This window comes from Protomyctophum bolini (genome assembly GCF_963924005.1).
Source record: "Protomyctophum bolini genome assembly, chromosome: 13".
Lineage (NCBI taxonomy): Eukaryota > Metazoa > Chordata > Actinopteri > Myctophiformes > Myctophidae > Protomyctophum > Protomyctophum bolini.
In genome coordinates this window covers 44,717,829-44,743,211 of record NC_137874.1, presented here as the reverse complement: position 1 = coordinate 44,743,211, position 25,383 = coordinate 44,717,829, and the positions used below count along the sequence as shown (strand labels likewise).

Here is a 25,383-nt window from a genome sequence, read left to right as displayed (position 1 = left end):
ACATTACAACTGTAGCTGTGTAGGCTGTAGGATACTACATTACAACTGTAGATGTGTAGGCTGTAGGATACTACATTACAACTGTAGCTGTGTAGGCTGTAGGATACTACATTACAACTGTAGCTGTGTAGGCTGTAGGATACTACATTACAACTGTAGATGTGTAGGCTGTAGTTGTAGTTGATGTAATCTCATCATGAGATCAATCAAGTTTGGTGCCAAATGTCCCGCGAATCATTTTAATAAGACGACATCATGAAATGAACCTGCACTGACATCTGACAATGAGGATATAGGCTACCCGCCGTATATGGTTGACATCTTAAATAGCTATATATATATATATATATATATATATATAGGCCTACGTGTCCATGATCAGAACAAATCCATTCAGACCGATAACAGTGAGATGATATTCATCTAAAAGACTCCCACTAAGTAATCGGATATCTATTTTACCTCTGCAGGCCAGTGTGCAGCCTTTCATCTGGGGGCCCTAAGTGGAAGGGGGGGGGGGGGGGGCAGCCTTACATCTGGGGGCCCTAAGCAGGAGGGGAGGGGGGCCCAGCCTGTCAATCAGGAGACCCTAAGCGGGGGGAATGGCATGTCCCATTTACTGTTGTGTAAATAGCAGGAAGTGTGTGTGTGTGTGTGTGTGTGCAGTGTATAACTGGACAGTGGAGCAGGTTTCTGATTGGCTGGTGAACTGTGTGGAGCTTCCTCAATACGCCAACGTCTTCACGTCCCACAGCCTGGATGGACGGGCGTTACCACGGTAACACACACACACACACACACACACACACACACACACACACACTAGTGACTCAATATTCATATTTGTTAGTAGTTAGTTGCATAACTGTGCTACTGTGTGTGTGTGTGTGTGTGTGTGTGTGTGTGTGTGTGTGTGTGTGTGTGTGCGTGCGTGCGTGCGTGCGTGCGTATAATGGGTGTGTATGTGTGGATGTGTATGTGGATGTGTATGTGTGTCTGTGTGTGTGTGTGTGTGTGTGTGTGTGTGTGTGTGTGTGTGTGTGTGTGTGTGTGTGTGTGTCCAATGGGTGTGTGTGTACGTGCACTAGGCTAGCGGTGAAGAACACGACTCTGATGGTTTCAGTTCTGAGGATAACGGAACGAGGCCACGCCCACAAGCTGCACCTCAAAGCTCTGGACACTGTTCTGTTTGGAGCCCCCGCTGGTAGGAGGTGGTACTACACCCTATTACACTATACACCCTACTGGTAGGAGGTGGTACTACACCCTGCAGGTAGGCAGTATCACTAATGGGCACCGAAGCCGTTTCTACCGTTTATCAAATCTCGTGTTTGTCCAAAATGGTTTTAATAGCTTTACACGAGATATCTCGTGAATGACATGGAATCAGTTAATTAATGGGTTAACACAAAAAATACCAACATGGCTTTTTTTAAATTAAAGTATTTATGTATTCATTTAAAATCCTGCGTGTGTGTGTGTGTGTGTGTGTGTGCGTGCGTGTGTGTGTTCAGGTAGACAGAGTGTCATAAAGGACGTATTGTTGGTGTGTTCGTTGCTAGCGGCGACGGCAGGATGCTGGTTCGCCGTCGTCCAAAAACGACGTTCCCGAGAACAGCTGGAGAGACTGAGTGAGCTGGGAACACATCTAGACGGACTACACACCGCCGAAAATACACTGAGAGAACTACAGGACAGGTACACTACACTACCCACAATACACTGAGAGAACTACAGGACAGGTACACTACACTACCCACAATACACTGAGAAAACTACAGGACAGGTACACTACACTACCCACAATACACTGAGAAAACTACAGGACAGGTACACTACACTACCCACAATACACAGACAGGTACCGCGACAACGCTTCTGGCTCCTAAACTATGGAATGAACTTCCCATTGCAGTCAGAACTACAGACTCACTCCCAATCTAAACTATAGAATGAACTTCCCATTGCAGTCAGAACTACAGACTCACTCCCAATCTAAACTATGTAATGAACTTCCCATTGCAGACAGAACTACAGACTCACTCCCAATCTAAACTATGGAATGAACTTCCCATTGCAGTCAGAACTACAGACTCACTCCCAATCTAAACTATGGAATGAACTTCCCACTCTGTAGTGTAGAGACTCATAGTTTCCTTAGATAGATATTCCACTGTTAGGTTCACGTATGATTCATTATATATTACCATGTTTTTTGTTCTTGCTTAATGTAAATCACTCTGGATTAGGAGCGTCTGATAAATGCCTGAATTCTAAATTGTAATAGTAAATTGTACACGCACGCGCACGCACGGTTGCTAGGTTACAGTGTTTGTTTACTTCCTGTAGGTTACAGGAAGCGGATGACGATCAGCGCTCCGTACAGGAAGTGAAGGCGGAGCTTCAGGAGAAGCTCCGGGATCACATGACCTCTGTCCAGCTAGAAGCTGATAGGCTGAGAGAGCTGGAAGGTTCCGCCCACAGTCACATGACCAGACACAGGAATATAGAGGAGGAGCTGGAGCAGGTAGACAGGTTACCTGTCTGTCTGTCTGTCTGTCTGCCTGCCTGTCTGTCTGTCTGTCTGTCTGCCTGCCTGTCTGTCTGTCTGCCTGTCTGTGTGCACGTGCGTATGCGCGCGTTTGTTTATAACGTGTGTGTGTGTGTTTATAACATGTGTGTGTGTGTGTGTGTGTTTATGTGTGTGTGACTGTGTGTGTGTGTGTGTGTTTATAACATGTGTGTGTGTTTATAATGTAACGTGTGTGTGTGTGTGTGTGTGTTTATAATGTGTGTGTGTGTTTATAGCGTGTGTGTGTTTATAATGTGTGTGTGTGTGTTTATAATGTGTGTGTGTGTGTTTATAATGTGTGTGTGTGTGTGTGTGTAGATGCGCGCCGCCCTGCGTCTCGCAGAACGACAGATGGTGGAACATCATCGTTGGGTTCCAGTGGACGGTCTGGAGAGATGGCTTCAGTTCACCCACGAAGTAGAACTACAGAACTACAATACCCAGAAACACTCTGCTGAGAGGCAGCTGCTGCAGGCTAGAGAGGGTGTAAGAAAACTACAAAACCCAGAAACACTGTGCTGAGGCAGCTGCTGCAGGCTAGAGAGGTTGTAAGAAAACTACAAAACCCAGAAACACTATGCTGAGAGGCAGCTGCTGCAGGCTAGGGTGTAAGAACTACAAAATTATAGAACTACACCTCCCAGAAGCACTTTGCTGCTGCAGGCTAGAGAGGGTGTATGTATGAAAAGTACAAATATGAAGTGGAACTACAGAACTACAACTCCCAGAAACACTGTGCTGAGAGGCTAGAGAGGGTGTAGCAAAACTACAAACATGGCTTCAGTTCACCCACAAAGTAGAACTACAGAACTGCAATACCCAGAAACACTGTGCTGAGGGACAGCTTGCTCAGGCCCCTCGCTCGCTCACTCACACGCTATTCATTTCAATAGAAGTCGCTCAGTGGCGTTTTGAAGCACCCGGAAGACTTCCGGAAGTACAATTATAACTCAATGGCTCGAGCGAGCGGAAGTTTAGCCTAGCCTGGAACTCAATCTTGAGGTCCAGCCGGCTGACGCACGTAACCCTTGGTGTATTATTTAACTTATTGGTTTTGTTTTACAGGCAGAGAAAATCAAGAGGAAGAGGACGTCCTTATTTGGTCGTAGCTCCTCCATGGAGGACATCAACCACAAGATAATGTCTGCCAAGTAAGACCTGTCTGTCTGTCTGTCTGCCAAGTAAGACCTGTCTGTCTGTCTGTCTGTCTGCCAAGTAAGACCTGTCTGTCTGTCTGTCTGTCTGTCTGCCAAGTAAGACCTGTCTGTCTGTCTGTCTGTCTGTCTGCCAAGTAAGACCTGTCTGTCTGTCTGTCTGTCTGCCAAGTAAGACCTGTCTGTCTGTCTGTGTCTGTCTGCCAAGTAAGACCTGTCTGTCTGTCTGTCTGTCTGTCTGTCTGTCTGCCAAGTAAGACCTGTCTGTCTGTCTGTCTGTCTGTCTGTCTGTCTGCCAAGTAAGACCTGTCTGTCTGTCTGTCTGTCTGCCAAGTAAGACCTGTCTGTCTGTCTGTGTGCCCGTCTGCCTGCTTATCTGGCATTAGGTGAATTGACTCTTCCCTGATTGGCCAGACAGGCATTAGGGGAGGTTCTAGATATGTTATCTCTCTTCCGATTGGCCAGACAGGCATTAGGGGAGGTGACGGCGGCCCTGCGGGAGCGTCTGATTCGCTGGCGACAGATCGAGATGTTAACCGGCTTCTCATTGGTCAGCAACCCCGGACTTCCTGCCCTCGCCAACTTCCTCAAGGTGGACGCTTCCTTCCTGGGTCTGCGACCTTCGACCCCTACGCGTCACTTCCTGTTGTCTGACGACCTCGATGACATGGATGAGGATATCCTGTCACCGGATACTCTGAAATGTACTTAAATACTTATACTTAAATACTTTATACTTAAATACTTATACTTACGCTAACCCGTTATGAAAATATCACATCTACAATCTGATTGGCTCACCCTCTCTGTCCTGTTCTGTGATTGGCTGCCTGCAGACGCAGCATGGCAGATGGACCGGCGAGTCAGTGACCTCTGGCCTTTGAGTGGCATGGCAGACAGCCAATCGGCATGGAAGAGCTCAGGTAGGGCCCGCCCCCTCTATCTCTCACAGCCAATCAGCATGGAAGAGCTAGTAACACCATTCCTTTTGGAGAAGGTAACAGATTACTCTGCAGGGCCTCAAACGGGGCGCGAGGAACGCAAGCGTTAAAAAAGAAATCACACCCATGTGATCTCATTAGCAGGCAACAGTGCAGCACTATCCCTCTCTCTGTTTCTGGCACAACAGCGCCCCTACTGGTACACATAGTCATATACTGGTGCTCATTACATAGGCACATAGGTGAACCAACACATAGGTAGGTGAACACGGACATTCCTGGTCGTAGGAGAGGTTGCACCACTCAAAAAGCTAAACAGAATCAGGTGTGATGATTCGTGGGGGTGTGGGGGGGGGGTTGTGCACGAAACGAGCACAACAAATTCACGGGACTGCACTCACGTAAATACGCTTGCGTTGTCACAAGGCGACTTCTCAGTGCTCCGAGAAAAAATGCATGTCTCATTGAAAATTGATATAGGGGTCAGTGCAACCCTGTTACACTGCAAGGCTCTTTAGTGCAACCCTGTTACACTGCAAGGCTCTTTAGTGCAACCCTGTTACACTGCAAGGCTCTTTAGTGCAACCCTGTTACACTGCAAGCCTCTTCAGTGCAACCCTGTTACACTGCAAGGCTCTTCAGTGCAACCCTGTTACACTGCAAGGCTCTTTAGTGCAACCCTGTTACACTGCAAGGCTCTTCAGTGCAACCCTGTTACACTGCAAGGCTCTTTAGTGCAACCCTGTTACATTGCAAGGCTCTTCAGTGCAACCCTGTTACACAAAAAGTATTCCCATTATTTAAGGCCGTTATCTAGAACGCTGTTACAACCCCCAACGGCCAACACTGGCAGTGACACATGCTCTCTCTCTCTGTATGTCTCTCTCTCTCTCTCTCTCTCCTGTATAAACGCTATGTCTCTCTCTCTCTCTCAGCGCTGAGCTTGTTGCCACGGAAGCAGCGAATGGGAGACTCTCAGAGGTTGGTTGACAGTGGGCGGGGCTTATCTCAATTGGAGGGGTGTGGCTTGAACGCATCATCATCTCTCTCTCCTCTCAGGGACGTCTTTCTGAGCCAATCAGACACAGACTCCGCCTACCCGACGGCGCCTCACAGCCAATCGCAGTGCTCCGTTGCCCCCAAGCCCCTCCCTCTCCCGCCATTGAAGCCTCTAACTCCTCCCCAGAGGGGGCATGGCTTCATGACATCATCACCTGTGGGCGGGTCTCTGGAGAAGAGCTCCAGTTTAGGAGAGCTGAGAGGAGGAGAGGCGGGGCTTAGTGCCTTAGCCCCTCCCCTCATGTCCTCCTCATATTCCACACAGGTGAGAATTCTAACTAATTATTTAATTTCACTTACTTTAATTAACTTAATTCCCTTTAGCTGTGGGTCATGAACCAAAGAATAAGGTCGCGGATACAAAGCGTCCAAAATGAGTTTTCTTCGTAGCACGCTAGTGGAGCTGGTGCCCCCGCGACCCGACTACGGATAAGCGGTTGAAGATGGATGGATCTACATAATACGCTATCTAGATAATATATAAACTATAGAATACCAATCATCTCGGGGTGTTGTTCACGAGTGAGGGGAGGACGGAGAAGGAGATCGGCCGGAGAATCAGAGCGGCAGGGGCGGTATTGCAGTCGCTGTACCAGCACTGTTGTGACGAAAAGAGAGTTGAGCCAGAAGGCAAAGCTCTCTGTCTACCGAGCAACCTGCCTTCCTACTCTCACCTATGGTCATGAAGTGTTCCTACTCTATATATGGTCATGAAGTGTTCCTACTCTCACCTATGGTCATGAAGTGTTCCTACTCTCACCTATGGTCATGAAGTGTGGGTCATGGCCGAAAGAATAAGGTCGCGAATACAAGCTGCCGAAATTAGTTTTCTTCGACGGGTGGCTGGCGTCTCCCTTAGAGATAGGGTGAGAAGTTCAGTCACACGAGAAAGACTCGGAGTAGAACCGCTGCTCCTTCGCCTGGAAAGGAGTCAGCTGAGGTGCCTCTCAGGCGCCTCCCTAGGGAGGTCCTCAACGCACGTCCCACTGGGAGGAGACCCCGGGGCAGTTGGAGGAAACACATCGACTCACTTGCCTTGAAACGTCTTGGAATCCCCCAGGAGGAAGTCACTAATGTTGCTCTGGAGAGGGAAGTCTGGAGCGCTCTGGTGGAGCTGTTGCCCCCGCGACCAGACTACGGATAAGCGGTTGAAGATGGATGGATGGATGGAGAATACCAGATCTATAAATGAACTAGATTACATTTGAACCTTTATAAAGGTCTATAAATATAAGTGACTAATTTATCGATTACTAATAAATAGAAATGACTAATTGATTGATTGACAGGCCATATACACCTCTTCTCCTCCCGACCCCGCCCACTCCTCTCCTCCCCATGGCCACGCCCCCGACTCCTCCTCCTCCTCCAATCGGGATGCAGACAGGAGGCGAGAGGCGGAGCCAGAGGACAGAGAGGGAGGAGCCCAGAAAAAACACCACGCCTCCTCCTCGCTCAACAGGATGTTCAAGAAGAGGAAATGAAAGTCCACTCCATTCCATTGATTGATGTATTTCCATGTTTGGGTGTGAGACCATTTTAACTTTATAAACACAATGTATTTCCATGTTTGGGTGTGAGACCATTTTAACTTTATGAACACGATGTATTTCCATGTTTGGGTGTGAGACCATTTTAACTTTATAAACACGATGTATTTCCATGTTTGGCTGTGAGACGAGACCATTTTAACTTTATAAACACAATGTATTTCCATGTTTTCATGTAAAATAATGTTCACTTCAGTTTAGAGACTGTGCTTCCCACTAGACATGTTCTTAACATCTAGACATACTAACATTTGGAACTATTGGTCAGTTTTTACTTACTTTACTTATCCCCATTACGCCGGCTGGCGCATAGGGCAGCAACAAAGTTCCTCCACTTGCATCTGTCTTTGGCCATCTTCTCTATGGTCAGTTTAGAGACTGATATTTCACTTTAACATGTTTAGTAAACATTGTGTCGACTTAACACTGATGTTAAAATATTGAATTAATGATGTTAATAAATCATTATATTAATCAACATGTTTCCCAGATAAAAGCAACAGTGCAGAAATAATGTCAACAACTCTGAGTTACTCATTTGTTACAAGTTGTATTTCAAAAACAATAACAGAAACCTAGATATTAACTCGTCATGTCGTGTTTGCAGCGGTGTACAGTAGGGGGCGCTCTACCGCAGCCTGTGAATGATTCCAGGATCAAAGAAGAATGAACCAGTGATCACAACATGTTTACAATAACGATAAACCATTTATAAAAAAAATCACACCTGTGTGAAGGGAGGGGAGGGGCGCTCTTATCGTCATACATCATCACATTCAGGCCAATCACTTTTTCTGTCCTCACTTTTTAACACATGCTTCATTCACTGCTTTCATAGAAAGCGACACAACCGATCCGTGGAAACGGCGACCTTGTGCACAGCGGTGCGCGCACAGAATTATAGGCGATCTACATGAACCTATAATCGAGCTTGTAGATCGGCTATTTTGGGTGCACAGTAGCGCCGCCGCGCAACGAAGTCGAAGTACAAACACAATGGAAACCAAACTAGCTGAACACGCTGTGGACAGGGTTAGGCCCCAGGCTGCAGTACACAGCGCTAACAGCAGGGGTCAGCGTTTATAGGGTCAGGTACAGCCTTATGAAGCTATAAGTGACTCCCAGGCTACAGTACACAGACGTCACCAGCAGGGGGATGAACGGCAGCGTCTGTTGCCACGGTGACAGCGGGTAAACGACCTCACGCAGGATCTCCACGGCAACCAATCCCAGCAGGTAAACAAACTCCAGGGGGCGGAGCAACGGGCCCTGGTTCCTGAGGGGGGGGGGGGGGATTTGAAACATTTGTAAATGGTGCATTTAGAATAGAATAGAATAGAATAGACTTTTATTTGTCATTGCACACAAAGCATACACTGAGCATACAACGACATTTCTAGGGAGCTCCCACATAACCGCGTAGTACATAAAAACACTAACATAACACGTAACATACAACACAGAGTAAAGTGCATGGTGATATTTAAAGTGCATGATGGATGAAAAGGGAACCAATAAGTTATCACAGTCCAGAGTCAGAGTGCATGATGCATATGAGGGGACAGTCAATGCTCATTTAGGCCCTCATTTATCAACCGTGCGTACGCCAAAATATGGGTGCACGCCGAAATTACCGACATTTTCGGCATTTACCATTTCCGGCAAAGCTTGAAATTGAACTTGAGTAGGACAAAAAGTCACGTCTGGTCGGGACCTGGAGTACGCTTTGTCCTCACCAGTTTTTCTGTGGTAGAACAGCGGAGCAGCATTGTTTGACCAGCTGAGAGGCTGTCACAGGCATCTAAACATATATGTATTCACTCCTAAAATGTTTATATAAAAGGGGCTACATGTAAAAAATAAATAAATAAATAAAAAAGTTAAGGAATACATCAACGATGTGTCTTTGTGTCATATGAAATTAGTAGGAGATAAAATCGTGCAATTAAAAATGTTATTTGCATGTCTTTGCATGTCTTAATGACTGTTGGTAGGGCCTTCCACATTTTGGTGGCATAGGAACAAAATTTATTTAGTCCCTTGTTTGTGCCGAATTTGGGTTGCACATGGTTCTCAGAGTATTTAGAGTACATACCTGTACATATTACTAGTATCTAGAGTACATACCTGTACAGATTACTAGTATTTAGAGTACATACCTGTACATATTACTAGTATCTAGAGTACATACCTGTACAGATTACTAGTATTTAGAGAGTACATACCTGTACAGATTACTAGTATTTAGAGTACATACCTGTACAGATTACTAGTATTTAGAGTACATACCTGTACAGATTACTAGTATTTAGAGTACATACCTGTACAGATTACTAGTATTTAGAGTACATACCTGTATAGATTACTAGTATTTAGAGTACATACCTGTACAGATTACTAGTATTTAGAGTACATACCTGTACAGATTACTCAGAGCAGTAATCGAGTACACAGAGTACATCAACATCAGAAGCATTTTGATTGGCAGCTCTGGAAAAAAGAAGAACAATTCACAACCAATCACAGAGGCCGATACTGCACACAATAAAACTGTCCAATCAAGTGCGTGTGCATGTGTTTGTGTGAGCCTGCGTATGTGTGTGTGTGTCCCTTTCTGAAACCAGCTCCTCGCCACTCGCCCTACACACTTGCCCTCGATATGCGCGTTCACGCGAGGCTGCGCCATATTAAGTGTCATCCGAAACCAAGCAGCCTTGAGTGGAAGTGGCTTATAAAGCCCTCAAGAGCGAGTCTGTGCCGATCTAGACTCGCCTTGTGCAGCCCTGCTCTCTGTCCGCACGGAAACCGCCACCTACAAATGGAAGTACCACCTAAACAATCTTCATCTGATGCAGAATCGACAACGCTCCAACTGATGTTCACAAGGGCTCTTTATTTACCCCACCATGAAAAACTATAAATGAAACCACACAAACAAAACAACTTTTAACACAATGATTTATAAACACCATGGATGTATTTGACATGTCATTTTTGACAGTCATGTTGTATTTCCTTTTTCCATATTAATGAAATCCACATACAGTATCACACAAACATACACGATGCAATGCAATATAACTGTACAAACAAAATAACAGGTAACACAATTGCATGATGGTAACCATGGCAACGAATGGTGTCTGTTTCCTGTTTCTTCACAAGGGGGTCGAGTGTATTTCCAAACTGTTTTTTATACCCAGCACCCTAATCAAGGGAACTTGATTCAGCTGGAGGGGCACTTCCTGACGAGGGAACCTCCCGAGAGCACTTCAAGCCAAGGGACTGGTTTCAGAAAGGGCCTGTGTGTGTGTGTGTGTGTGTGTGTGTGTGTGTGTGTGTGTGCGTGTGCATGTGAGTGTGAGTCTGCGTGCGTACGTGTGCATGTGTTTGTGTGTTTGTGTGAGTGCGTGTGTGTGTGTGTACCTGCAGCAGTGTAGATCAGAGGTGACAGAGAATAGTTTCCTGTCGTCGACAACATCAAGAATATCCCAGCATCCTCTCTGTTCTCTACCGCCAGGAGGCTGTAAGACAGACAGACAGACAGACAGACAGACAGACAGACAGACAGACAGACAGGTTGACTACTGGCACAGGTTGACTCATGTCTTTCCACAGGTAGCGGTGAGGATATAATATATAGTATATTTATTTACCTTAAAGGCAGTATGGCTATAAGGATATAATAGTATAAATATTTACCTTAAAGGCAGTATGGCGATGAGGATAGCCTTCTCGTGAACGTGCCAACCCAACATGAACGAGGCCAGCGCACACAGCACCACACAACGCACTAGGCTCCTCCCACCAACGCCTGGCTTCAACCAGGTCCTCAGCACGGCCGGCTGGAACCACATTAAAACATTAATTAATTAGGTGTAAAACAGGTTCATTCACATTAACACCCCAATCGCCCACCGTCCTTTTAATTAGTACCACCCAGCGCCCAGGACGAAGTTTCATCCAAAAGAGAAGATTATTGATATCAGTGATGTAATTGTAGATGTGTGTAGATTATTGATATCAGTGATGTCATTGTAGATGTGTGTAGATTATTGATATCAGTGATGTAATTGTAGATGTGTGTAGAGTATTGATATCAGTGATGTAATTGTAGATGTGTGTAGATTATTGATATCAGTGATGTAATTGTAGATGTGTGTAGATTATTGATATCAGTGATGTAATTGTAGATGTGTGTAGATTATTGATATCAGTGATGTAATTGTAGATGTGTGTAGATTATTGATATCAGTGATGTAATTGTAGATGTGTGTAGAGTATTGATATCAGTGATGTAATTGTAGATGTGTGTAGATTATTGATATCAGTGATGTAATTGTAGATGTGTGTAGATTATTGATATCAGTGATGTCATTGTAGATGTGTGTAGATTATTGATATCAGTGATGTAATTGTAGATGTGTGTAGAGTATTGATATCAGTGATGTAATTGTAGATGTGTGTAGATTATTGATATCAGTGATGTAATTGTAGATGTGTGTAGATTATTGATATCAGTGATGTAATTGTAGATGTGTGTAGATTATTGATATCAGTGATGTAATTGTAGATGTGTGTAGATTATTGATATCAGTGATGTAATTGTAGATGTGTGTAGAGTATTGATATCAGTGATGTAATTGTAGATGTGTGTAGATTATTGATATCAGTGATGTAATTGTAGATGTGTGTAGATTATTGATATCAGTGATGTAATTGTAGATGTGTGTAGAGTATTGATATCAGTGATGTAATTGTAGATGTGTGTAGATTATTGATATCAGTGATGTAATTGTAGATGTGTGTAGATTATTGATATCAGTGATGTAATTGTAGATGTGTGTAGATTATTGATATCAGTGATGTAATTGTAGATGTGTGTAGATTATTGATATCAGTGATGTAATTGTAGATGTGTGTAGATTATTGATATCAGTGATGTAATTGTAGATGTGTGTAGATTATTGATATCAGTGATGTAATTGTAAATGTAATGGGTCCCGGGATGCACAGGTGGTCATTCAAATGAGTCCCAAAAAAGTCTTGAGTCCCAAAAAAAATCACACCTGTGTGAAGTGAGTGGTGCAACTCCGTGTGGGGGTTCACGGGGCGGGGGGGGAAACGCACCCAGGGGACCGGGCCGGTTCCGGCGTGCCGTGCCGCGTCCGAAACGGTTGAGAAATGACAGAGTTACCGTGTGGCGGCCCCTCTACTGTACTGTACTGTAATGTACTGGCACCCCCGAAAGCATACAGTTAATACGTGTGTGTGTGTGTGTGTGTGTGTGTGTGTGTGTGTGTGTGCATTAGGTTGCGCACAGATGGTGAAAAACAACCATGCTGTTTTCTTGCTCACACCCAAACTCACCAGTATACACAGTATGGTGACAGAGGTCAGAGGTCAAACTCACCAGTATAGCCCCCAGGGTACACAGTATGGTGACAGAGGGGCTGATGGACGGGAGGACAGAGTGCTGGAACTCCTGGACCAAACCTCCGGTCATGGAGGCTTTAGGGAGACTGGAGGAGTCTAGCAGACCCACACGGACACCTGGAAATATGAATAATATGCTGTAAAACGTTCTCTTTCTTTATCTATACGGTCCGCTCCTGTATGGGCCGCGGTTAGGCTATTATCTTAATATCCTAAGGTTTGTATAATGTTTTAGTTTACGCGGCACAGAGTCTCGCCAGAACTCACACAGCAATTTTACTGTTATTATTTTAATTGGCTATATTGTGATGTCTAAATATACTCAATTTGGTGTGAAACTGTAAATAGGTACTTTGTATATACTTTCTGTCCTTATGCCCCTTTGGCATATGTGCTTTATGATTTGCATATACTTTTTTGTTGTTGTCCTGTTATTGTACTGTCAACCCATTTGATCTCATGAATGTCTTGAAGAAACTGTTACAGAAGGGGGTTCCTGTGTCGTATGTGTCATAAGTTCATGTATTGTCCATATTTTTCCGCTTAATAAAAAATATTGAAACACAGAACAGGTCAGCTCCATATATGGAGATCTAAGGGTTTGAGGTTTGAGGGTTAGGTGTGTGTGTGTTTTAACTAATAGCTGAATATAGGAGGGGCTAAAAGACATAAAGACATCTCCGGGTGTAATTATGAAGACGTGTGGGGCCGTGCTAGGCATCCTACGTGTTAACATTGTGTGACTGACGTGACGAGTCCTAATAAAAGCACGTATCATGAAATGTATTTTTTCTGGCCTATTACCAGAACTCTGAAACCTTCAGCCGTATTTATGCAACTGATAACTGGTTAGCTCAATTTTGCGCAGCAGATGGTCACGGGTTTATTGCTAACTTTGATACATTCTGGAAAGTCCAACGTCTATACAGGGACAACATACTGTACTGTACATCTAAGCAAGGAAGGTCTACAAGCCCCTGACCACAAACATCTCCAGTCATCTCACCAACCCCAACCATTGACGCCAGCCAAACAGATATACAGTGATAACCATGCCCATACAGGTTATGATGAAGCATAGACCCACCACAACATCATCACCAACAGCTATTAAAGATATACAGATATACAGATAAATAGATATACAGTGATAACCATACCCATACAGGTTATGATGAAGCATAGACCCACCACAACATCATCACCAACAGCTATTAAAAGCAACCTGATCCACATCAAGTGTCAGAAGCCAACTATTAGTAACACAGAGGGAAAAAAATCACAAAAATGTCTTTATGGAATGTCAGAGCACTAACAAACAAGTCTCACTTCATCATTACATGTATTACTAGTCAGAACATAGATGTCATGCTCATAATGATGTCATAATGATGTCATGCTCATAACTGAATCCTCACTAGGAACAAATAGAACAGCCCTCATAGAGGCGTGCCCTGTATAGGATTATAGATTATAGATATAGATTATATTATATTATATGCACTGAGACTGACCTGGGTAAATTCAACTCATTATTAGATTATATTATAATTATTATATTATATTATATGCACTGAGACTGACCTGTATAGACTGACCTGGGTAAATTCAACTCATTTAGTTAGGGTTAGGGTTAGGGTTATCTCTACAGATTATATTATATGCACTGAGACTGACCGTTACGGTAAATTCAACTCATTTGAATATTTAGCCCTTATAGTTAGAGCAGAGACACCATCACTGATTTTAACAATCTATAGGCCTCCCAAAAACCTACATATATTTCTCTCAGAATTCCCACATCTGCTACATCCCACATCCCATAAACACCAAATATCAAAAGATTCAAAAGCTAGAGAATTTACAAATCTTCTGGAAGGATTTGACCTCACCCGACATATCACCGGAGCCACCCATCGACTTGGCAACACGTTAGATTTAATCATTTCAAAGGGCCTACAAATAGAAAATATCTCAATATCTCCGACCATCATTGCATATTATTTGATTGTGTGTTACCAACAGTTAGGATCGCAGAGGAACCCATAATTAAAAAGAGAACAATAAATCAGGCAGCAGAACTCAAATTAGCTGATATTATGAACTCAATGTGCCCCACCACCACCGAGGGTGGACGACTGGAGGACATGATAAATGAACTCAATGATAAACACAGTGGCCCCACTTAAAGATAAAAAGAAAACGCAAAAGAACCATGGAAAAATGATCACATTCACGAACTAAAGAGAGCATGTAGAACAGCAGAGAGGAGATGGAGAAAAACGAAACTGGAAATTCATGCATTTTTTAAAAAGAAACCATGATTACATATAATAACGGTATAGGAGATCATCTTATAGCATCTTATCCAGTAGGTACAGTAAGTACAGTACTACAGTGTATCTCACCCAGAGTAAGGAGCATCTTGTCCACCACGTTGTAAACGGCCCAGGCGTTGGGCGCCCAGTAGGCGTGGCACAGACCTCTCTTAAAGGGGAAGAGTCTGGAGAACACCTGCGACATCTGGCCCTAAAGGGCAAAGGTCAAATCACAAGTATTAGTCTGGAAAACACCACCACACTAGAGCTGGGATACCCGACCGAAACCCGACGGGTCCCGTCGGTAACCGACGGGTCCCGTCGGTAACCGACGGGTAGGGCTAGGGTAGGGCTCATTATCATAACTGGTCCTCGGGCTTCGGTTCGGGCCGGCCATGCTGTCGATATATAGAAAATTAAGTGTAAAACAACATGAATAAAATATCTCTGTCTGTGTATTTACTGGTGGGAGGGTGGTCAGTGGTGCAGCTGTGCGTTGTCCTGACAACGACGCTGTCGCACATGCGTTCATGGGAAATGTGTTTTTTTTTTGGAGGGAATTAGGCAACGTCATAAAACAACGCAGCGCATTGAATGAACACAAGTTACAACAACAACAAACAGAGAGTGACTTAACTTGCATTCAGGCAAGTTTATATTAACTACAAACGAAAAGGGAAAATCAACAGTATGGAAGGATTTCAAAGTGGTGGTTAATGCGGAAACTAAAGCTCCCGTTGGTTTTGTAAAATGCAACCGCTGCGGGGAACTGCTGCTATATGACAGCAAGAGGACTGGAAATTCCAGCCTGAGTCGACACCTGGATAAAGGGTGCAAAGGCAAGATATCTGAAGCGGGACGTTTGCGGACTATGATGACTGGCTTTGCTACTACTTCCTCAAAGAAGATTACACAGAAGTCCAAATCTAAACTCATCGACACATGCGTTGCATTCTGTTGCAAAGACATAAGACCGTTTCTTGCAGTCGCAGGGGATGGTTTCATGGAGTTGTCACAAGAGCTAATTAACATCGGAGTTACATATGGACATGTCTCGGCAAAGGACATCATGCCCGACCGCACAACAGTGTCTAAGCGTTGCCACCACCTGGCCACAGAGAAACGGCAGGAGTTGATTGAGCAGCTAAATGGTGTTCTTCTTAGTGAAGTGAATGCAATCGGAATGACCACTGATATGTGGACAGAGGACTATCACAAACACAGCTACATGGCAATCACTTGCCACTTCATTACAAAGGCATTCGAACTGATCAGCAAAGTGCTGACAACAGCAATATTCCCACCCGAGGAGGCCAAAACCGGCGAGCATATCAGGAGAGAAATAATCAGAATCCTGATAACAGAATTCGCCCTGGACGTCAGCTTGCTCAATAAGGTGGTGTGGGTGACAGACCAGGGCTCCAATATCATCGCTGCCCTCAGACCATATAAACGTCTTGATTGTCAGGATCACGTGTACAATACTGTGTTGCGCCATGCCCTCGATCCTGCATAGTTGGCACAGGTAGCCCCCGATGTATCATCCACCTTGCTAGCTGCCAAAGCATTGGTGAAGTATGTAAAGAAGTCGGGCATAGCAGCTTTGCTGTCAAAAACGGTGAATCAAATGGGGGACACGAGATTTAGTACAGTCTACCTCACTTTAAAATCTGTCCAAGATGTTTACCAAGAGCTCTGTGCGAGGCTGGAAGGACGTGGCGAAACTCACCGCATCGATGCCATATCCCCAGATGTGCTTGGCTTCTTAGTTGAGTTCCTGAAACCATTCTATGACGCCCAGCGTGAACTTGAGGGAGACCAGTACCCCACAATAAACCTGGTGTTAATCTGGTTCCTCCGGCTGACTCGCCACTGATACACCCTACCAGGCAATCATCCGTCAACGTCATCAAAACTGGATCTCACGAAAAATTGAGATAAAGGATTATCACAAAATAGCCACGTTCCTTTGGCCCAAATACAGCCAGCTCAGAATGCTATCCAATGATGAGAGAGGCCAGCTACACCAAGAGGTAACTCTCGCGTTATAATTATAATATAATTCATAATGATTAATATTATTATTAATATGAATAATTAATATAAGCCTTAGCTTTTATTGTTATTTACTTGTTGCTGTTGTGTGGTGCCTATAGGCAATATACACGGGATTTGATTATTTGTGCGGTCACGGCACCCGACCCCATGCAGTCATTAATCAAATCCCGTGTCTCACTCAGTCTCTACTACATTATGATTATTGCGAACATTATCAACTGACAATTTCCTTCTTATGTATTTATTATTGAGGTTCGACGACAGCTGAGCGACATCAACAACAACACCGTGACTGTGCGAGTTGAACCCCCGGAGGAGGAGGAAGAGCAACGCGCTGCAGGTGGTGGTGATGACGGGCCTGCTGGCCCTCCTGCACCCAAGAGAGCTGGACTATGAGGAGTGGGAGTCTGAGTGGGACAATGTAGCTGAGGACAATGTCATTGATGAAGTCGAGCTGTATTCCACACGAAATCACGCCATGAACAACACGAGAGATCTTTTGGGCTGGTGGCGAGAACACCATCTCACCTACCCGAAGCTAGGCGTACTTGCCAGGGGAATTCTGTCTATTCAGAGCCTATTTGTCCTTGGACGATGCAAAAACGCTAATCCACGCCTTTGTTTTTTCTCGGCTTGACTACTGCAATGCACTTTTTTCAGGACTGCCTAAGAAAACAACTGACAGATTACAACTTGTCCAAAATGCAGCAGCCAGAGTTTTAACTAGAACTAAGATGAGAGAACATATTACTCCAGTTTTGGCATCACTGCACTGGCTTCCGGTTGTTTTTAGGATTGATTTAAAAATTATTTTACTTGTCTATAAAGCTCTCAATGGTCTCGCACCTTCCTACCTACATGACTGCCTGCCTAAATATGTCCCAAACCGCCCCCTAAGGTCTTCCACTGCTGGCCTGCTCGCTTTGCAAAAAATAAATGGCAACAAAGAAATACGGGGAAGCAGCTTTTTGCTTCTACGGGCCGTCGGCATGGAACAAGCTCCCACTGTACCTTCGTCAGGCAGCCTCTGTAGACATTTTTAAAGCTCAGCTCAAGACCCACTTCTACAACATTGCTTTTAATTGATCTTTTATTTTTTATTTTTGTTATTCTCATCCTCACTGTATTGCATTACTGCTTGTTTTTAATGTTGTTGCCTTGCTTTTCTTTTATTCTCCATTTTTCTGTAAAGCACTTTGAGCTGCATTTCATGTCATGAAAGGTGCTATACAAATAAAGTTTTATTATTATTATTTATTATTATTCCAGCCAGCAGCAGCAGCAGCGAACGTAACTTTAGCGTAGCTGGAAGAACAATTGAAGAGAGGAGGACGGCGTTAAACCCCTCCACGGTGGATGCTATCCTATTCCTTCATGACAACATGTAAAACGTTGGATTAATGCAGCTGTGTTACTATAGCTGTGGCGAGTGTGGCCTGCCGCCTAACTGTTAAAAAGTTCAAGTAAATAAATACTCAATCCGTGCCCCTCGCCCAATGGATGTTTGTGGACGTTTACTACCATATTGAATAGCCTGCCGCTGATTGTTTGATTGGATACTTTATTAATAAGAAACTATCGCAGAACAGTCCTAGTAGCCTATAGCGCATTTGCGCTGCCCGTGTGGAATGTGGATTAAAATCCTGAATTGCGATGCCTTGTCTACTCTACAATGCTGGTAAGACTGCATGAATAATAATAAAAGCTATCGTGAAAAATGTGTGTGTGTGTGTGTAATAATGACTGTGTGTTGTGCATCTGACTGCGCAAGTGCTTTGTAGTGTGCACAACTGCACATGTGTTATACTATAGCTATTTATTAATCAACGTAGTAGGCTACATATAAAACGGACCCCTTTCATGGTATAATTTACAAGACATAGTGTGGCATAATATGTCTAAAGGTAACAGCCAGGCAAAGCTGTATGCTGTCAGTGGAATTATTAAAGTGCCTTCCTCAAAGAAAAATTAAGGGGGGAAAAAGTGTCGGGTATCGGGTACGGGCCGGGCGCATATATTAATAATTAATGTCAGGCTCGTTTCGGTTTGGACACAAAGCTGTCGGTGACGGGTTCGGTTCGGGTAGTATAAAGTCGGCCCGATCCCACCTCTACTGCACACGTGTGTGCATGCGTGCGTGTGTGTGTGTACGTGTGTGTGTGTGTGTGTGCGTGTGTGTGCGTGCGTGTGTGTGCGTGCGTTACCATAGCGATGAAGGGACCAAAGGACAGGGCGGTGACAGAGAGGACGATGGTTGCCAAGGCAACGAGACGGACAGGACTGAAGTTCTTCCATCTGATATTGGAGTCTGGAATAATAATAATAATAATAATAATCAATTTCAATATACCGGTAACTAAGATATTCGATAAAAGATCATATTTCTTTTAACACTCCACCCGTCCCAGACTCTTCTCCCTTCTCTAAAACACCCTGGACAACGCTCCACACGTCCTAGACTCTTCTAAAACACCCTGGACAACGCTCCACATGTCCTACTCTTCTAAAACACCCTGGAAAACGCTCCACATGTCCTACTCTTCTAAAACACCCTGGACAACAGTACACAGCAGTACAACAGTAGTACAGTAGTAGTACAGTAGTAGTAATAGTACACAGTACCGGGAGATAAAGGACTAACCCGTGTTGTTTTCGGAGGTGAAACAGTAAGATCTCAGCAGGTAGATTCCGTAGGCGGGGCTTATGTACAGGTAGATGTGTTTGAGGTTTAACAGCACGGTGAAGAACAGCGCCCCCTCTAGGTGACGGGACTGTTCACATGCACGCACACACGCACGCACGCACGCACACACGCACACACACACACACACACACACACACACACACACACACACACACACACACACACACACACACACACACACACACACACACACATTTTTTTATAAAGTATAAATATTATAAATATTTCAAAAAACAGGCATAATGTTCAAACTTGTCGTTTCTTCACCGAAAACTCCATTTGAGTTTCTAAATGATATTAAATAATAAATGAATTAAATAAAATGTCACCTGTAAATGTCTGGCCAGAGAAAGCAACAGGAAACCAAATAACATCCCGTTGTACTGGAAATGAATGTCTGATAATACGTTAAACATTATAATAACATTAATGACAGCATGTTTCAGCTCCGGTGGTGAGGTGACCACCGGAGCGGTGGTCAGCTCACCACCGGAGCGGTGGTCACCTCACCACCGGAGCGGTGGTCACCTCACCACCGGAGCGGTGGTCACCTCACCACCGGAGCGGTGGTCACCTCACCACCGGAGCGGTGGTCAGCTCACCACCGGAGCGGTGGTCACCTCACCACCGGAGCGGTGGTCAGCTCACCACCGGAGCGGTGGTCAGCTCACCACCGGAGCGGTGGTCAGCTCACCACCGGAGCGGTGGTCAGCTCACCACCGGAGCGGTGGTCAGCTCACCACCGGAGCGGTGGTCAGCTCACCACCGGAGCGGTGGTCACCTCACCACCGGAGCGGTGGTGAGGTGACCACAGAAAATCCAGACTATGAATAGGCCTTTAGACGGCCCACCGCGGTCCCGTCGCTAGTCGTGGCAGAATTAATCATACCTCCCGTTGTTGTCGATCGCCTCAGGGGTGTTTTGGCTTCATCTACTGTAGCTGCTACAGCTAGATGCATCTTATCTAGCTGACATTTATCAACTCTTTATTTATTATTTTTCATCTTATCTACCACCAGTACCACATAAGGTTTAGGCAGGGAGGCAGTCTAATATAAACGTGCATGGTCACAACAGTGACAGAGACAGACAGAGAACAGGAGGAGGAGATGCAGCTATTTGCAAAACAGCATTTGTCACGGGCTGTGCGTGACCAAACTCATTCCAATGACGAGAGCAATGCCATTTAATTAATGCTTCACAGAATCACAGGTTCAGGTTTTCGTTCACTAATCTTGTTGTATATTAAATTAATAAAGACTTTAATAATTGTATATACAACTAACAACACACAGTGACAATAGCTTGCAAGTATGTGCGTGCGTGCGTGCGTGTGTGTGGTTATGACAGCCAGACAAGCGAGGCAAGAGTGTAGGGTACAGCTATTATTTAATTCATGCAGGTGTTCGTTCTTTATTTATTTAAGATACAACACACCAGTTGGGCTTGTAAGTTGCGTGTGCGTGCATGCGTCTGTGTGTGTTTTATTGCCTTTTTGCATCATGGGCAGATTTTACACTCAATTGATAAATGAGGGCCCATGCATCTAGATACATCTAGCTGCTTCAGGGATAACATCCGGTCCGTCGCTAAATGTGCTCCGCTGCTATAAAATAACATTAATGTCTAACAATATGTTAAAGACAGACAGAAGTATAGATAATAAGGATACGGTCTAGTATCAACAGTCCACAGTTCCACATCAGAAGGACAGACAGGATGAAGGTCGGTCTGGAGAGAATGTCCTTGTTGGAAACACTGTTGTCCTTGATGCTCCTACAACACCTACGTACACACACACACGCACACACACAGGCACGTACGCGCGCACACACCAAAAGTACAAAATCGAGTGTTGGTATGAACATAATCCTTACAGTACTGAACATAGAAGTCGTTATTATGCAGAAAAAACTATGTTTAAATATAATTCTTATTCTAGCTTTAGTTACGAATCTCTTCTTCGATAGAGGACGAGGCAGGAGCGACGGAAGCTCTGATCATGAGTAAAATATAAATGCTTCCGTCATACAGTCTGGAGCAACGGAAGCTTTGATCATGAGTAAAATATAAATGCTTCCGTCATACAGTCTGGAGCAACGGAAGCTCTGATCATGAGTAAAATATAAATGCTTCGTCGTACAGTCTGGAGCAACGGAAGCTCTGATCATGAGTAAAATATAAATGCTTCGTCGTACAGTCTGGAGCAACGGAAGCTCTGATCATGAGTAAAATATAAATGCTTCCGTCATACAGTCTGGAGCAACGGAAGCTCTGATCATGAGTAAAATATAAATGCTTCCGTCGTACAGTCTGGAGCAACGGAAACTCTGACCATGAGTAAAATATAAATGCTTCTGTCGTACAGTCTGGAGCAACGGAAGCTCTGATCATGAGTCTAATATAAATGCTTCCGTCATACAGTCTGGAGCAACGGAAGCTCTGATCATGAGTAAAATATAAATGCTTCCGTCGTACAGTCTGGAGCAACGGAAGCTCTGATCATGAGTAAAATATAAATGCTTCCGTCATACAGTCTGGAGCAACGGAAGCTCTGATCATGAGTAAAATATAAATGCTTCCGTCATACAGTCTGGAGCAACGGAAGCTCTGATCATGAGTAAAATATAAATGCTTCCGTCGTACAGTCTGGAGCAACGGAAGCTCTGACCATGAGTAAAATATAAATGCTTCCGTCGTACAGTCTGGAGCAACGGAAGCTCTGATCATGAGTCTAATATAAATGCTTCCGTCATACAGTCTGGAGCAACGGAAGCTCTGATCATGAGTAAAATATAAATGCTTCCGTCGTACAGTCTGGAGCAACGGAAGCTCTGATCATGAGTAAAATATAAATGCTTCCGTCATACAGTCTGGAGCAACGGAAGCTCTGATCATGAGTAAAATATAAATGCTTCCGTCATACAGTCTGGAGCAACGGAAGCTCTGATCATGAGTCAAATTTAAATGCTTCCGTCGTACAGTCTGGAGCAACAGAAGCTCTGATCATGAGTAAAATATAAATGCTTCCGTAATACAGTCTGGAGCAACGGAAGCTCTGATCATGAGTAAAATATAAATGCTTCCGTCATACAGTCTGGAGCAACGGAAGCTCTGATCATGAGTAAAATATAAATGCTTCCGTCGTACAGTCTGGAGCAACGGAAGCTCTGACCATGAGTAAAATATAAATGCTTCCGTCGTACAGTCTGGAGCAACGGAAGCTCTGATCATGAGTCTAATATAAATGCTTCCATCATATACAGTCTGGAGCAACGGAAGCTCTGATCATGAGTAAAATATAAATGCTTCCGTCGTACAGTCTGGAGCAACGGAAGCTCTGATCATGAGTAAAATATAAATGCTTCCGTCATACAGTCTGGAGCAACGGAAGCTCTGATCATGAGTCTAATATAAATGCTTCCGTCATACAGTCTGGAGCAACGGAAGCTCTGATCATGAGTAAAATATAAATGCTTCCGTCGTACAGTCTGGAGCAACGGAAGCTCTGATCATGAGTCTAATATAAATGCTTCCGTCGTACAGTCTGGAGCAACGGAAGCTCTGTAATAGTATTATAGTATTTATACTCACTCTCTAACAGAGTACATAAAGAGTACATCAGTACAGATGACACTCAGTCTTTGGAACAGCAGTGTAGCGGGGCTGCAGTACTCCAGGTTGGCCACTAGGAGCATGTTGGAGTCAGCATACTGAGCCAGCTGAGACAGAGACAGCTCGAACCACGCAAACAGCGGGGGGTAGTCCAAGGTCCATTCTGATTGGTTCTGAGACACACGCACACACACACACACACACACACACACACACACGCATTATATGAATGGAGTTTTTGGCTTTTTGCCATTTTAACCATACGCCAAAAAGCTGAAAAAATTGCAGATCTACAAGCTCACTTTAAATCCTTAAGATAAAACTGATTTAATTTGTGAAAGTGATAAAAAAAAAACTATAGATCTGAGCACCACTTAGTGCTTAGATCTAATGGTCATCTGCTTGTGGAGTTTAAAAGCATCGTCCATTTGGAACTCTTTCAATTCCTATTATACTAATGATAGGAATCATGGTATAATAGGAATTGAACTACAGACCTCGTTAAGGGAATAGGAATTGAACTACAGACCTCGTTAAGGGAATAGGAATTGAACTACAGACCTCGTTAAGGGAATAGGAATTGAACTACATACCTCGTTAAGGGAATAGGAATTGAACTACAGACCTCGTGGTACCATCTGGACACAGGGAGGCTGTGAGTGATCGCTAACCAGTTCCTGTGGACCTCGAAGTCTGTGGAGTGACTGACACACACACACACACACACACACACACAGTTACCAAGTTACCAAACTACTAGAATAAATATTATAAATATATACCATCATTTATAAATACATTATGTATCATAATGTGATACATAATGTATTTATATAATTATAATTATATCATTATGTTATAAATAATAACAAGTAGACACTAGACACGGTGACGAATGACGTTACCAAACTATTTAAAAGAAATAGAAGAATCAAATACATGTATTCCTTCATAGACGTCACCTCTACTGGTCTGCAGTACAACAGTGCCGCCTTGTGGCCAGTTGGCCCAACAACACATCAGATACTTTTAGAACTGAATAATAATATTAAGAAGAAGAGTCACGTCAGCCAGAAAATAAAGCAGCAATCTCTCTTGAACTTTTTAATTAAATGTTTTCAAACGGTAGTCAACAAATCCTGACTAATATGTAATAGCCTATGTGCTATTTTTTCTTTACAAAGTAACAAACAGGTATAATATTACTGTTTTGACAGAGTAAAACCTTACACTACTCATTACTCTGTAAAGTAGTAATATAATGAATGAATTGCATTTTTATAGCGCTTTTACAAGTGCTCAAAGCTCTTTCTTTACAATGTATTAATTTAATTCATTGGGAGGTGAAGCGTCTTGTCACCAACTCTAACCAAGAAGCCATTTGCCTTGCCTTACTGTATAAAAAGACTATTATAAACAACAACTATTTATAAACATGAAACATTATAATAATAATATTAGACTCACTATGCGTTCAGAAACAGACATTTCAACAGAGAAACTCCAAAAGCTAGAGCATAAAACCAACTCCAACTGTCGGCCGCCATGACACCTTTGACGTCACTTGTTTTGTCATACAAACCTTTATTGACAATCCCAGAGAGAGCGTTCGGAAATGAGCGCCGGGACCGTCCGAGAGCGCAGCGCCTGTTAGTTAGTATGGGCAGTTCCGCTCAGTGTGAAAGAACCGAACGCACCCAGAGATAAGCTGTGTAAATGCTGGGTTTCTATTGGCTGCTCGGTGCTCACATCCTTTCTAGAACCCGCCTACCGCATCCGGTCCTTTCGCTGCACACAAACATGCACCACGCACGGGCTGGTGTCCGTATCCGGTACTGGCCGGATGTGCAGCCTCTCGTTACGACGCTCCCTTCCATTGGTTCCTTGAGCAGATTTAAGTTTTCCGCTTTACTTCCTGGTTAGGAGCTAGCTGAAGGTTTCCGGGTTCCTTCAGAATAATAATAATAAAAATAATA

The 25,383-nt window shown here is 43.9% G+C and overlaps 2 protein-coding genes across 4 annotated transcripts in view; one reads left to right on the top strand and one right to left on the bottom strand.

Annotated features, from left to right (window-relative positions):
- LOC308326565 (stromal interaction molecule 1-like) overlaps nt 1-7,711 on the top strand; it is a 10,903-nt gene extending 3,192 nt beyond the window's left edge. For 2 of the 3 annotated variants that reach the window (XM_080779502.1, XM_080779503.1), the window contains exons 5-14: nt 667-778; nt 1,089-1,204; nt 1,515-1,698; nt 2,350-2,527; nt 2,891-3,058; nt 3,638-3,723; nt 4,192-4,430; nt 4,563-4,649; nt 5,603-5,991; nt 7,016-7,711. In XM_080779502.1, the coding sequence (XP_080635628.1) occupies nt 667-778; nt 1,089-1,204; nt 1,515-1,698; nt 2,350-2,527; nt 2,891-3,058; nt 3,638-3,723; nt 4,192-4,430; nt 4,563-4,649; nt 5,603-5,991; nt 7,016-7,210 (1,754 nt within the window). In that variant the 3' untranslated portion in view covers nt 7,211-7,711. The remainder of the gene's footprint in view (nt 1-666; nt 779-1,088; nt 1,205-1,514; nt 1,699-2,349; nt 2,528-2,890; nt 3,059-3,637; nt 3,724-4,191; nt 4,431-4,562; nt 4,650-5,602; nt 5,992-7,015) is intronic. The other variant, XM_080779504.1, reaches the window with a different exon arrangement.
- A 96-nt stretch (nt 7,712-7,807) lies between these two features.
- On the bottom strand, nt 7,808-24,958 carry alg8 (ALG8 alpha-1,3-glucosyltransferase). Its single transcript, XM_080779506.1, has 13 exons — nt 24,875-24,958; nt 24,033-24,111; nt 23,387-23,580; nt 21,465-21,577; nt 20,122-20,189; nt 19,730-19,859; nt 19,293-19,396; nt 15,121-15,241; nt 12,690-12,829; nt 10,979-11,121; nt 10,703-10,800; nt 9,694-9,766; nt 7,808-8,552 (listed from the first exon to the last, which is right to left on the bottom strand). Exons 1-13 carry the CDS (start codon nt 24,952-24,954, stop codon nt 8,357-8,359), a joined length of 1,539 nt encoding a protein of 512 aa, XP_080635632.1. The 5' UTR covers nt 24,955-24,958; the 3' UTR covers nt 7,808-8,356.
- Nucleotides 24,959-25,383: the final 425 nt, after the last annotated feature.